The sequence below is a fragment of the Poecilia reticulata genome, chromosome 9, assembly GCF_904066995.2.
Source record: "Poecilia reticulata chromosome 9, P_reticulata-male-v2, whole genome shotgun sequence".
NCBI classification, from domain to species: domain Eukaryota; kingdom Metazoa; phylum Chordata; class Actinopteri; order Cyprinodontiformes; family Poeciliidae; genus Poecilia; species Poecilia reticulata.
In genome coordinates this window covers 31,786,389-31,801,998 of record NC_088838.1, presented here as the reverse complement: position 1 = coordinate 31,801,998, position 15,610 = coordinate 31,786,389, and the positions used below count along the sequence as shown (strand labels likewise).

Here is a 15,610-nt window from a genome sequence, read left to right as displayed (position 1 = left end):
TATTGTAGGAGCTATTTTCCCCTTTTTTCTTTTGGTTAAATCTTAGAATTTAAATTGTTTAGTTTATTTTTATTTGTTTATTTTCTAGTTAATTTATAATTAGAATTTCGTTTAATTTGCTGTTTAAAATAAGTTCTTTGATTAGGAATTCACTTAATTAGTTAATTAATTTCAGGTTGGGATGTGGGTATTTCACGGTATAAATAGGTGGGTTTTAGGTAGCTTATTATGCACGTGGGTGGTCATAAGGTTTTTTACCAACCTATCAGTCACATCGATTCCCAGTCAGAGAACAGATACAGGAATAGGAGCAGAAGCCTGTAACCTTTTGCCTGAATTGCAAAATAAAACCAAAAAACTGCATGTTGACTTTTTGATCTTTTGTGCTGCGTAAACCAGAATCCACGGTGCATCAGGTGACTATTTGAGTTGGATTCACTTTTGTTTTGATCACCTTCGAGTTTTGAGGTGATTTTTGAATTTAAGTTTTGGGACAAATGGTCACTACAACTATGAAACCTGATGATGAGGACGGTTTTGTTTTTAAACACCATTAATTGGAATTTATTGTGACAACGATTAATCAAGATTCTTATTATAATAAGAAATTAATCACAATAAAGAATGCAATAAATGCCCACCCCTACTTAGAGCAGTTAAGACAAATAAGCAGTAAATCAATGAATTGCATGCTACGAGCTCAATAATTTCCATTTGCTTTATTTATTGTTTTTTCTGTTTTCTCTCACTGTTTCTACCAAAAACTGGATGACAAGTCAGTTTTTATGTTCCTCTAATCTGGCACAAAATTACAGAAAACTTAAAAATTGCAGAAACACTGAGTTTCTTATATCAAGGTTAAAACCCCATTTGTTTTCCAGTAGACTGCCTCTAACTGGTACGTTCCCAGTCTGCCCCAGTCAGATTCATTTTCCATTTGATTCATAATAACTATAACATCTTAAAGAGTAGTTATCTTTTAACTTGGTGTCATTTTCCCTCATTTTGCCACTGGATGTAAAGTTGTTGCTCGTTTGTGGTTATATTTCCATTCTGATAATATAACACACTTCCAATTACCCCATTTATTAAAATATGCTATACAAATAAACTGATAAAAATGTAAAACCAAGTTTCAGAGGAATTAACACTTTTGTGGTAGATCGGTGCTTCGTCTTACCTTTTTGACCAGATACTGCGCATATTCATGTTCAAATCTTTTTAAAAGAGCCTGTTTGAGAACCTCTGCTTGAGGAAACGCCACATCTTTGAGTTTCTGTTGAGGAACCACAAAGTTAAGCTGTGAGTTTTCCACAAAAAAATAAAAAATAAATAAAAAAGACACAAACAGATAAATGGCAAAACACCAAACTCTTTGGGCACCTTAACTGTGTCCTTTTTCTCTGGGATGTTTGCCGTCTTGTAATCCCGATGTTTGGGAAGTTTTTCAATAAAAAGCCTTAAAATAGACAGAAGAATCGGGTTAACATCTTTATTTTTAAATATAAAACAACCAACAAAATTATGGCGATTGCTGAATGTGGTCTATGTGACAAGTCTTGGACTTAATTATATATATATATAAAAAAAAGCTCACGTAATATATTTATTATAAAGTACGAAGGCGTGTTCGATGTTTCCCTCTTCGGTGTAGATGTGGGCCATTCGGATCATCTCCATGCCGGAGCGGAAGTAGCGTCGCGGCGGGACGTCGTCGTTGACTTCCACCGAGCTGCCCCTTTTGGTCAGAGCGCGGACTCGCTCTTCCGGCGACAAGCTGACGTCCGTGTGATCCGCCATGTCGGCTCAACCTGACAGACTGGAGAAACAGGGCAGCTGCTTGACACAAGTATGCACTGATAGCGCTGGTTCATATCAACTTACGATTAATGGTTTGTTAAACTAAAATTAGTTCCAATCGATTAATTAGACTGTCTTTTAGTGTAGCAGAAGAGGGCGCCGCCGGTCGTCCTGAACCGGAGCCAGTTGATGGAGAAACAAAGATGGCGGCCACAACAGAACGGTAAAGAGAAACGATCCAAAAGAAGTCCAGTATGCGATGTAAAATGGACTTAAAGCGGTTCTGTTTTGAAATATAAACACTCAACAAGCCCCTTAAGTTTCACCAGATACGTGTTTTTATATATATATATAAATTTCATCTTTTATTTTTCTATTCAGCAATCCAAGAGGTGTTTGGTTATATTTTTAAATATGTCTCAGTTTAACAATGAGGGAAATCCAGAATTTTCAGTTTATTCAGTCAGTATGTAATACAACTGACACAAAATAAATTATGTTCAAATTTAATGATGAGCTTAAAATAAAACATTCAACATATTAGCCCTTAATGATATGCAAAATGGATGACCCTCTTTGATACAAAAGAAAACTCATGTTTCTAAGAAAATGGCCGCTTATCAATTAATCATTAGATTAGATCAGTAATTGATAACTTGCATCCCTAATAGCTATGCCTGACGAGGTTTTGAGAATTAGTCAAATCTGAAATAAAATCCTTGCTTAAAAATAAAAGTAAAACAAAACAGTAAATTTATGAATATATTTTGTTACTTCTTTTCTTAAAAATCAGGTTATCTGACCCTTTGTTGACCGTTTTAGAAAACACTCTGCACTTTTGTCTTGCAGTGAATACTGCAAGTCTGGCTGTCGATTTTCCAACACTTTAGTCATCATGACGTTGCTGTCTTAGTGATTAAATGGTTGCTCATTCATGCAAGACATTCATGTTTAGCAGAAGTGCTGCTTCAGTTGGAACAAGGAAGCTCATATCCACCACAAAACAAAAAATAAAAGCCCAACAAGAAGTCATTTTAAAGTCATGATTATGAGAGACAAAGTCATACACATTAGGCTGGATAGGGTATATGGAAATATTGACCAATACTGTAGTTGGAAACCTCATGTAAATGATGGGGTAAAACTGGACCTACAGTACATTATGTACTTCATACAACTCCCTTTTACTATTCCCTTTGTCATATTGTGTAGAGATTTGGGGAAATAACTGTTGAACCAACCCCCAACCTATTTATATTCTGCAAAAACAAAAGCTTTAAGGGTAGTAAACCGCCACACCAATGTTTTTTTTAGACAATGGGGAGTATTAAGAGTTTGCCGAGTTAGTAAAATTTAAGACCGCACAAATAACATACAAAGCAAAAAATAACATGCTCCATAAAAATATTCAGAAATAATTTAAGGAAAAGGATGGAAAATATGAGCTAGGAGGGAAATTTACTACATACTTTAAAAAGTATGTGTATCTCTGTTGCTAGGATCTCAAACTAATTAATAACAACAGTTTAAAAGGGAATTAAAACATAAAATGATTGAAAACTAGAATCTGGTTGAAACCTTCATGATGGTGAGTTACTTACTTCTTTAATTTGTGTCTTGTTTCTTTTTTTCTCGTCTGGATTTAATTATTGATTCTGTGTATTGTGTTAATATTTGCAACACTAAAGCAGTGAGGAGTGGAAAAGTTTTGATTGTAATGAAAACGTAAGGATAAGAATATAAACTGAATACCTTCAATCTACACCTTTTGATCTATACAGTTCTTATTATTTCTATTTGATTTTGTTTTAAATCTTGATTGCAGTTGTTGATTGACTGTACAATTGTTATTTTTGTATGTGTTTTAGATCAAACTATCTATAATTTTGACTTTCAACGTCTTCATCAGACCCGCTGTAATACAGACTGATACAGGAGATCCTTTCCTCCCACAGCCATCAACATTTATTACAATTCTTTGAAGAAACTAGTAAAATATGACTTACAACATTTAATTTTTCTTTAAGACCAATAAAAGTTACACTTGGTTGCTTTTTGTTTTAATGTCATGGTCAGCTAATGCTACAGTAACAACTCATTTTTAAACGTTTTACACATCTTACCAACGAAATGCCTAACCTCAGTTAGGAATTTCTTTTTTTGTATCTGAAGATCAAAAACGGTAATCCTGTTATGTAAATTTGCTTGGAATAAAAGACGGATGTGAGATCACACCTTCTCCACCTTGACTAAGAATCATTACATCATGAATCAGTCATCATGGATCGTCCGTCAGTAGGCGCAGCTTTCATACTCCCAACTGGACGAAGGGACAGTTAGTTGTAAACGGTTTAGATGAAGAGGGTGTGGCAGAGATAAAAGGAGCAGTAGAGCACCATTAAAAGCATTCTTTGTATTACTAAACATATGTTTTCACCATTTTTGGCTTGTACTGCGGCAGACAGAAGTGGGTGGACTATTCCCTCCAGGTTAGGGTTGAAATGTCGCCTCAAGGTGGGGAAGAGTTAAAGTGTTTTGATATTTTCTACCAGAGTGATGAATTCTTAGATCAAGTTTCTGGTCTGTTGACGTTCCAGCTCTCACCTAAGCTCACAAACGAGAACTAAAGACAAGAAGCTGCTATAAGTTTGAGCTCAGACTTAGCGTCGCAGCTTTCTAAGATCCAAAACCAAAGTTTTATTGAAAAGGCCGAGGGGCTGGGAACAGGTAGTTAGTGTCTTGAACACACTTCTGACTTGATTGTTTAAAAAAATTATATGTAGCTTTTTCCATAAAAATATGGACAAAACAATAACTACAAATCTTTCACAAATTAGATGAAAGTTAATGTTGACTTAATCTGATGTTACAAGTTCAAAACGTGTGTTCAAGAAACAAACCACCTGTTAAACAAACCATTGACTATATTAATTACAGATTTTGGTTCTAAACTAATGCAAGTATATTCCAACAGCTCAAAGAAAAACTAAATTGGCAGAACTTATGATTTACAAAATTCAAGAAAAGTGGCCACAACACTTAAGGTTGGAGTATTATCACTAATTTTCCACCTCAAAAACGGTAAACTGAAGTGGCTTTTGGTGGGGACCACATATCCACTTCTATCCTGATTTTCCTCATCCTTGACAAGACTCCAAAGGTTCTCTACAGGGTTTGGGTCAGACCAAGTCAAACACAGTTATACCATGTTCATAAAATTAAGGAAGTGTGGACAGGTGCCAAGACCTCCTGGAAAATTCATAACCATTATGTTTCTCAGCAGGGGCAAGCTCCAACACTTCCTGATAGATGGTTGTGTTTATTTTGGACATAATAAAACACAGCGGACCAGCAGATGGCATGGCTCTCAAGTCTTCACCAATGTGGAAACTTCACAATTAACCCTCAAGAGACGTAAATCCTGTGCCTTTTCCAAATGAATATTTTACATTTTCATCTAAAAAGAGACCATTTGACCATTGAGCAACACTTCAGTTCTTTTGTCCCTTAGCCCAGACTTAGTCTGGTGAGATTAACTAGGAGTGGCAGCAGACCAAAGTTTATGAATACCTGACAAGCTATTATTACATCATACTTTTTTTCCTTCCACTCAACTTTCCATCGTAAGTCTTGGACACATCCCACTGTTTTAGCAATGACCTCTTGTGACTTTCTCTCCTTGTGGAGAGAATCAATGACTGTCTGCTGAACTGTCAGTATTTTTCTATTAAAATGTTTTATTTACTGGTCTGATCTATGTTCAGAGAAACTGGGTGTTGATTTTAATTAGTTTGATCTATAATAATTAAATGAACAAAAGCAAAAGTGTGTATAGTAACATTACCTATTAGCTAATTTCATTGTCAGTGTTTCCTACTTTATTAACATTATTCATACGTGTGGGATATCAAGGTTAACATGAGCTTAAGGACAATATATTTTTGTGTAAATAAAACTCTCATCTGCTGTCCTGTGATTTTCATCAAATCAGGAAACCAATCATCATTTTAAATACTTAAAATTAAATGGGATCATGAATTTAACATTGATACCGTTTTATCTAGTCTAATTTCATTGGGCTTGTTTACACAATTTATATTGGCATACTTGCACTATGAAGTAGTTTAAAATAAAGAACTGTTAGATTTAAAAACAAACACCAAAAAATGCAAGTTGAAATAAAATTATAACTGAAACAACGCGCTTCTGTTCCTTTCACAAAAGGCGGTGTTAGTCTTCATTAAATGTGAATTGCGGATCATAAATGGTTTTAATCCAAACACAAATTTTTTGAAATATGTTTTATATATATATATATATATATATATATATATATATATATATATATATATATTGGGATATAAACAACAATCAAATTAAAAAATCAAAGATAATTAAAGAGAAAAATCGAGAAAGTTAACATATATGGTCAAAATAAAGCTTGGTTAGTTAAACAACTTTCCAGAACAAAATTCAATCATTTTTCCACCCCCACTCTCCTTCCCTTCACCTCTTCTGGAAAAATGTTGGCGCAATGACAACAACACGGGTGGCATAAATATACGTTTCAGCCGTGTATACCCGGTCCTTCTATTGATCCGTGTCCCTGAGGAGAAGGTGATCAATGTTTCCGAAAGACATCGCGTTAGCTATGCTAACTTAGCTAACGTCAACTTTATCAACGGTTTGATCAGAAAATAAACACTTAGAAAAACAAATGGTATTGTTTTCATTCTTACCTGGTCTACCCGAGAACGAGAGCCTCTCAGAAACCTACATAAAGCAAAAATAAATAAATAAACCGTGAACGTTGTAAAGAATCCCAAATGTGATTTCTATAGTCAGCTTCAACAACAGCACTACTGTACCACTTCACTTCCGCGATTAAAACAACTTCCGCCTCACGACACTACGTCATCGGAAGTTGTTGATTATTTTCCAAATATTCTTTTTCGTTCATATAAAATGTATATTACTTAATTAACAAATATTTTTAAACGTATTCCGTGTAAAATTTTGTAAAACAAGTTAATATAATTTTGTCGTTGTATATTTCGTATCACGCATGCGCCATCCACACACTTCCTGTTCCAAATACCGGGGTTTGGCGTTTGCCTGGTGGACGTGGCTCGGAGTATGGTTCTCGCTTTGGGCGCCGCGGCCAGCCGCGAATAGATGTAACATGCTGACACCATCAAAATGGGGCAAACACATTATATACATATAGTGATTTTGTATAAGTATCTATGTGTGTGTGTTTATATTTCATAAAAAAATCTTACATTGGTTGCACTGTTTTGGAGCTCTCTTTAATATTATTGTACGGTGATAATATGTAAATTGAACATGCAAATGATGTGCAATTTAGTAAAAATAAGCAAATTTGTTGACATATTTATATTTACTTTGTATTAAAGGAGGAAAACTGTTCAAATACTTACAGATATAAAATAATTAGAAATATAAAATTCAAATAATTTTCAAATATAGTACATAGGTATATAATATACAAATTATGAAATTAATATGATCAATAGGACCATTTAATATTTATTTTTCTTTTCATCTTTGTCGCTCTGACTCATAAAAAGGTCATTTGTAGAACCCCTGCCACGTCGTCTACCCAGCCATTCCCTGAGACTTAAACATGGACAGAATCTTAGTATATGCATTTCCCTGCCACACCAGGGAACCCAGTGTGGATGTGTGGGCTGTTGGGACCTTGTTTGAGCTCCATGAGGCAGAAAATGCAAACTCAATCAGATTCGCTTCTCAGCCCAGCTCAGCTCTTGCCACTCAGCAGATTGGTTTCCTCCTGGCCACTGCCGGCTGCGTCCCTCTGCCCGGTCCTCTGTCCGATCCTTCCTCTTTCTTCATCCTCTCATGACCTGCTCTTTTTAGGTCCCCATTCTGGCTTTCATGAGCTTACACAGGTGTTTTCCATCACCATGGGTGAGCATCGTCATGGGTGGCAACCCCAGCCTCAACAACAAAAAAAATCTGCAAAACATGCAACACAACCCCAAATGAATCAAAAATAATTTTAAACAAACACATAGCACTGCATAGCATTTGTTTAACCATAAAGTCACATAAAGCCCAAAACAACAATTACTTGCTGTGAAATGTGAGGGCTAAAAGTAGCATTGAAGCTAAATTTAACATTTTAAAAATTAGACACATAAAAAATTTCTACAAATGGAAATATTAAGCACAACATGAAGTATTTGTCTTTTAACAACAATTTTTCTTACTTTCTCTTTATTTTCATAGTGAATAGGACCAGATTTATTAACTGCTTTCATTTAACTTATTAAATTTAGCTTGATACAGTACATATTTTTAAAGACCCAATCCCGCTGAGAATAGGTGGAATATTTTTCTTTAGTTCTTTTTTTTATTTGAGCAAACTGGGTGTCTTTCTTTTAATAACCTGGAAAACTCTTAATTTTTAAAAAAATCTAAAGTGGCTTAAACGTAAATTTTATTAAACGAAACCCTAATTCTTTGCTTGTTTAAGTGGACAGATAATTTATTGATCCCAAAGGGAAATTATGTGGCAGTGTGTAGCTCTCATTCAAACAAACAATAAAAAACAAAGTATAAAAAATAAAAATAACAATTGATTTATTGTATGTTGAGTTTATTATTGGTAAGTGAATTTATGTAGTTTTATATTAAAAAAATTTGGGCCACGAGTACTTTTGACTTTATAATTTTGTCCCGCGTGACCAAAAGTTTGGACACCCCAGTTCTGCACTAATATATAGTTATTGTAATGTCGTATTTCAACCGCTTGGTGGCGACACAGTCACCAAAATTCATCCGGCAGAAAACTATCGACGTCACCACGGAAACTGAACCTATCAGGACATCCTCCTGTCCTGTTGTGTTTGGTCATGAATCGGAGGTCAGGAGAGAGAGAGCGAGATAAATGAATGAAAGCAGACGAGGTTTACCCCCACTGGACGTGGTTTTTGTGTCTCTAATGTGACTGTGGATGTTTGGCGTGGACGCTGCGGTTGAGCGGAGCTGACGTCAAAGCCTGCTCTCTCCCATCATCACCACCGGGTAAGCTAACTATCAGATTCAAGGCTAACCGGCGCCGACGACCCTGATTCAAGCTTATTACTGACTTGAGACGATTTTTATTATATGCTAACAAGGCAGACATAACATACCCGCCTAAAGTATAAAATATACGACAGTAGCTAAACCAGATGTGTTGATTTAGAGCTATCATAACAAAGTATCTTTTACTTCTATTCTACTATCGATGTTTTTTGCTGAAAAGTGTTTTCAGATTAAAAGTACGTACAGATCTACCAGTCACGCGCTCTGATGCTTTTTTCTTATGAATAATATATTTATAAATTACATTGTTTAGCTGAATTTGGATAACAGAAGAAGAAAAGCGGGCTGTTTTAAAAAGTAATTGCTATAAACAAAAACGGTAAGTAGAGTTACAGTTAGTCAAAGCAGGATGACATTTAGCAGAAAAGAAAAAAATTAAAAATACACAGTATAAATTATGATTTAATTTACGGTAAATATGTTTGATTTATCCCAAAGAAATATGAAATTTAGTAACTAACTCGTATAATCAGAATATCTTCAGAGTGGTTGAAGATGGTGGTGCTGGATCTCCAGTAGCAGTCAGTCTCCCTACAAATCAAAAGAGGGTTCTGACAGAACAATGCTGCTGTATAGGCCTAAATCAATTAACCCGTGTTAAATTAAAACTATTTTCTATTTTTTTTCCCTCTCTGTCTACCAAAAACTGGATGATAAAGGTCTTCAGCTTGGTGCTTTGGTCTCAATTAGCACTTTTATTTTGAGACAGGTTTTTTTACAGAGAGGCAATAATTCATTTTATGTATCGTTTCAGTTGTTTTTTAAATTATTTTGGATATTTAAAATCCCTTCCTGTTCTATGGTTAAAAGTAAATTAGAATTTAAAGTTTAATGATCTTTGAGAACGTGTTCGTGCAATAATATCATTTATCATCCAGCAACATTAGTTATTGTGACAGACCTCGCTGTACAGGTTCATGACTGCCATGACATGCTAACTGCTTAATATCAAAGATGATATTTCACAGTAAAATGACCGGGATAAAACTATAAGTAGGTAGCAAACACTCCTAATCCATCTCATTTGCTTTTGCCGCTCCTTAAATCTCTGTCTGGCCGCATGATTATAAATCCGGGCAGAGAAGCGTCAAAGTTTTTACTGCTCTGCAAACTCTGGATGCCAGTACTATATTTAGATCATTGCATGTTAGGGCTGCATCTAATGATCGTTTTATTAATTGATTATTCTGCCGATTAAGTGGATAAACAAATTGGCACATTCTGCACATTCTTTTATTTAACCACTCAAGCCTTTTTCTTTTAGTATTCTTTGGTGTATGCTTTATCATTTGTTTCAAAGGATGCATCAGTAGTTAAAAAACACTGTCCACTAATCTGTTAATCATTTTTTTGGATAATAACTGGTTGCAAAAGGTGCCTTTCTTTAGACTGTGAATCAGGAGAAGCTAAAACTGACCCACTTAAGGAGTTCTTCATCATTAACAGATGAAGAAGGTTTTTCATCTTAAATGCAAAATGATTGTTTTTTAAAAAGTTTTGGCTTAATTGCTGCTCTGATTATGTTGTTCTTTAAGCCAATGGCAGTTTTTTGTTTGCTATTTGTAACATTTTCTCTTTTGCTTCTAATTTCTATCATTGGAACATTTTTTGTTCGCATTAGTTTTGGTTTTGCATCATTCATGTGTGTTTGCTTCACATATATCGATTTGCACATGTTGGCCACTGTAGAAATTGTATCTTTAAATTAGAAATGCACAAGACATCAGTACTGACATCGGTATCAACCGATATTAGACATTTTTTAACGTATCGGTATCGGGGCGACAACTAAAACTAGGTTGAAATCAACAACTGGTATTTATTTCCACATTGTTATCATTTGATTCTTGTAATTTTTATTTCCAAAGATGTCAAAACGGTTGAGAAATATATCGGCAAATATCGTTTATCAGCCAAAATATAAATATTAATATTGGATATTTGAGAGGTGAAGATTTGCTAGAAATCAGACGAAATTTTCATGTTGGTGCCTCCGTACTTCTCCCGGTCCCCCTTTTAAAGTAGCTGAAGAATTGGATATTCAGTGGATATTCAGCGGCTGCCATTACCTGGTTTACTGACCTCAGAGCCGGCCTCGGGGTAAAAGTGAGCGCTTCACTAAGCGGCAGTCATTTCTAAAACCTTTAATTTTCAGCTGGACAGGAGTTGCTGTGTGCAGGACGTAGACAATGAGCTGACATCATGCCCACAAACACCACTGTCTCATCTAATGATGGGTTTGCAGGTGGGACAGGCTGAGAAATGGGGGAAGCAGTAATTAGGGTCTCAGGTTTGGGCTGATGAATCAGCTGCTCCGCCCTGCATGTGAATATAAATCAAGATGAGAAACGTGAAATCCTCAGAGGACGGAGGCTGATCAGTTTGGTGGAGGCGACAGCAGGGAGTCAGGAGGTTTCTGGGTTTCTGTTCTTTAAAGGTAAAGTAACTTTATGTTAACAATTATTAGAGGCGTCCAAAGTGTGGCTCCCAACTGTTACACTGCAAAACCACAAAATCTTACCAAGTAGCTTTGGTCTAATTTCTAGTTCAAATATCTTAGTTCACTTAAAATGAGATAAAACTAACTTACAGGTAACTTTTCAGCAAGAAACATGATCTGGTTTTCAGTCAGTCATTCCAGTTCCAGTGGCAGATTATTTCACTTATAAAATGGAAGAAATGACTTGTTGGAAGTGAAATAATCTGCCCATGGGTCTCGTACCTTTATAATGTCAATATTAAGTAGTTATTTACTTAAAATAAGCTCTTACATCTTGCTGAAAAGTGTGAGTTTTGTCTTATTTCAAGTGTACTAAGACATTTGCTCTAGACCAAAAATTCTTGGCAGGATTTTGTTTTTGCAGTGTAGAATGGTACAAACGTGGCCCAATTTTTAGGATGAGATTTTTTTCTTTAATGACCGACTTTAATTTTCTTAAATGGAAAATGTTAGGTGCAAGATAAATATTTTTTTCCTTTTTGTTTTTGTCCTTCTCATTTTAATGTGAATGTAAACATGCACCTTGGTGTGGGCATTTGTCACATCATTTATAATTTATTGTGATAAATTTCTTATCATTATGGGAATTTTTTAAATTTCCCATAATGTTGTTTGTTGTTTTCACAACAAATTCCAATTAATGTTTGAAATTGTCGGAATTGCTGTTGTCACTATTTTTTCCAAAGTTTTTCCAGTGAGATCAATAACTATAAATACACTTGAAAATATGATAAAATGCAGTTACTTTGTGTTAATGTTGACATATTTGGGCCATCATAGATAGAAACAAAAGACGAATACATTTCTGGCAAAAAATCTTTGAGATTTTCTAGAAATAACAAGGAAATTTCTGCATTTGAAAAGATGAATTTGCTAGAAAAAACACTCAGACATTTTGAGACCAACCTCAGAAACTTTTCAGAAAATGTGGAAATTTTTTCTAGCATATTTTTGACATTTCAAACAGAAATTCTCTTGTTTTTTCTCAAAAATGTCTAAGATTAATCTCAAAATTTCTGATGTTTTTCTAGCAAATTTTAATCTTTTTAAACTCCATTTCATGAGTTCTTTGGCATTTACTCATGTTACCATCCCTATAATACACTGTTGTAAAATTTGGGCCGCTTCCATTTACTAGGACTAAGAATTAAGACTGAGGGAAAATTTGCATCTTGTTTCATTATCTGTATTTATTCCCATCTGTAGTTATTCAGTCGTGGAGGTTTAATTGCTTGACTTTTGGTCATTTTGTTTTTTGAGCAATCAGATCATAAAAGCAAAATGCTGCAACAAACTTAATGTAATTAATTTACCAAGAACACTGACAGCACTTAAACAGTTTTAAGTGAAGATTAGCGCACTATTATTACGTTAAAGTAAAGCCGTGCGAATCTCCTCTCCAGCCTGTTTAATTGATTCTTAGTCTCAGTGTTGGCACGGCTGTAGCTGAGATTTAGAAGACTTGAAGTTCAGTGAGCTGAGGTGAAACCCGATGCAGGAGGAGACCTCGTCTGCAGCTGGGAGGCTCTGCTCTCGTTTACATGATGGACACCTTCAGGAATTCCCTCTGATATGCCACAGAGTTTTAGTCAAACAAAAGGATGAGAAATATCTCCGCGCTGACTCTTTTTAGCTAATTTTGTGAATCTGCCCTTTAGGAACAGAGAGACGTTTATAAGTGAGTTTAAGCTGCAGCTGCAGAAAGAGAGTTGTGACCACAAGCTGGTTATTCTTGTTCCTGCAGAATGCAATTAAAACTGGAGGAATACTTTTAGGCAAAAACACAAAAAGTATTTTGGCCTAGTTTCCAAATGCCTCAGTGCTCTAAGGCAAAACTCACTTCTAAGTAACTTTTCAGCAAGAAATAGGAGCTTCTTTTAAGTAAATAACTATTGTTCTAGTGACACTGGCAGATTATTTCACTTATAACATGAGAAAAATGTTGAGTTTTGTTATAAGTGAAATGATCTACTAATTTTTAAAATCAATGTTGCCTGTCACAATAAAGTAATTAATCGCATGATAAAACAAGATTAATAATTTCCATCTACATCGTTTATTGTTTTCTTGCTCTTTCTACCAGAAATTGGATGATAAAGTTTTCAATTTGGTGCTTTGTTGAGATCGACTTCATAATTCATCTTATTTGTTGTTTCTGTTGTTTTGTTTGATTATTTTGGATATTTAAAATGTTCCAGTGTTAAATGTTTACAAACCGGATTCCAAAAAAGTTGGGACACTAAACAAATTGTGAATAAAACTGAATGCAGTGATGTGGAGGTGCCAACATCTAATATTTTATTCACAATAGATCACAAATCACAGATCAAAAGTTTAAACTGAAAGAATGTATAAAGGGAAAAATATGTTGTTTCAAAATTTCATGACGTCAACAAATCCCCAAAAAAGTTGGGGCAAGGCCATTTTTACCACTGTGTGGCGTCTCCCCTTCTTCTTCCAACACTCAACAGACGTCTGGGGACAGAGGAGACCAGTTTCTCCAGTTTAGAAATAGGACTGCTCTCCCATCAGGCCTCTAACTGTTCAATCGTCTTGGGCCTTCTTTGTGGCACCTTCCTCTTTATGATGCGCGAAATGTTCTCTATAGGTAAAGATCTGGACTGCAGGCTGGTCATTTCAGGACCCGGATTCTTCTCCTACGTAGCCATGATGTTGTGATTGCTGCAGAATGTGGTCTGCCATCATGTTGTTGAAAAATGCAGGGTCTTCCCTGAAAGAGATGACGTCTAGATATGTTGTTCTAGAACCTGAACATAGTTCTCTGCATTAATGGAGCCTTTCCAGACATGCAAGCTGCCCAGGCCACCAGCACTCATGAAACCCCATAGCATCAGTGATGCAGCTTCTGAACGGAGCGTTGATAACAACTTGGGTTATCCTTGTCCTCTCTGGTCCGGATGACATGGCGTCCCAGTGTTCCATAAAGAACTTCAAATCGTGACTCATCTGACCACAGAACAGTCGTCCATTTTGCCTCACTCCATTTTGAATGACTCCTGGCCCAGTGCAAACGGCTGAGCTTGTGGAGCTTAGAAATAGCTTCCTCTTTGCTCTGTAGAGTTTCAGCTGCAGCGGCGGATGGCCCGGTGGATTGTGTTCACTGACGATGCTTTCTGGAAGTATTCCTGAGCCCAGGCTGTTATTTCCTTGACAGTGGCATTCCTTTTTGAGGTGCAGTGACGTTTAAGGGCTCGGAGATCACGAGCATCCAGTAGATGCCTTGACCCTTTCGAACAGCGATTGTTTCAGATTCTCTGAATCTTTTGATGATGTTATGCTCGGTTGATGATGATAACCTAAAAGTCTTTGCTATTTTACGCTGGGTAACACCATTCTGGTATTGCTGCACTATCTTTCTGTGCAACAATGGTGGAATTGGTGATCCTCTGACCATCTTGGCTTCAGAGAGACACTGACACTAAGAAGCTCTTTTTATACCCAATCATGTCGTCAGTTGACCTAATGAGTGTTAATTGGTCTTCCAGCTGTTTGTTATATGTTCAATTTCCTTTTTCCAGCCACTGATTGCTACTTGTCCCAACTTTTTTGGGATTTGTAGACACTGTGAAATTTTGAATCAACATATTTGTCCTTTAAAATGTTACATTTACTCAGATTAAACTTTTGATCTGCCATCTATGTTCTATTACGAATAAAATATTCGTAATAGAAAGATGTGGAGATGACATTTGCCATCTCCACATCATTGCATTCAGTTTTTATTCACAATTTGTTCAGTGTCCCAACTTTTTTGGAATCCGGTTTGTATTAGAATTTAAAGTTTATGTGTATATTAATTTGAAAATGGTCTCAAAACAACAATATTATTATTTATCACAAGACTATTTGTCATAACCAGCCTACTTCTCTGAAGCTATCAATGATTCTGTCAATTTAATTCACAATTTAAAGAGTTTTAAACTCCTCCTTTGCGGTGAAACTTAAAAAAAGTGAATTTGTTGCATGGTGAGAGTAATTACGAACCTTTTTTATACTGTTTATTCTGTATTCTTTGGTTTCCTGCTTGATGTTTGTTGCTGTGCCTGACCTCAGACGTCCAGGTTGTTTTTCTGCTCAGTCAGCTGATGAAGCCGATGATGAGTGGAGTGAGTTCATGCGTTCTTGCATGTGGGAATGTTGCACTATTTATAATTT

General features: G+C 35.7%; 2 protein-coding genes across 5 annotated transcripts in view; one reads left to right on the top strand and one right to left on the bottom strand.

The window, feature by feature from the left end:
• Nucleotides 1–1,800, bottom strand: part of LOC103470718 (STAM-binding protein-like A) — a 385,599-nt gene extending 383,799 nt beyond the window's left edge. Inside the window, exons 1-3 of the mRNA XM_008419350.2 lie at nucleotides 1,598–1,800; nucleotides 1,384–1,459; nucleotides 1,181–1,276 (exon numbers count right to left, since the gene is read on the bottom strand). Of these exons, the coding sequence (XP_008417572.3) occupies nucleotides 1,181–1,276; nucleotides 1,384–1,459; nucleotides 1,598–1,800 (375 nt within the window). The remainder of the gene's footprint in view (nucleotides 1–1,180; nucleotides 1,277–1,383; nucleotides 1,460–1,597) is intronic.
• Nucleotides 1,736–15,610, top strand: part of slc39a14 (solute carrier family 39 member 14) — a 39,714-nt gene continuing 25,839 nt past the window's right edge. For 2 of the 4 annotated variants that reach the window (XM_008417711.3, XM_081610927.1), the window contains exon 1: nucleotides 8,657–8,871. The gene's annotated coding sequence lies outside the window, so the exon portion shown is untranslated. Of the gene's footprint in view, nucleotides 1,850–1,942; nucleotides 2,024–8,654; nucleotides 8,872–15,610 lie in introns of those variants that run through there. The other 2 variants (XM_008417712.2, XM_008417714.3) reach the window with 2 other exon arrangements.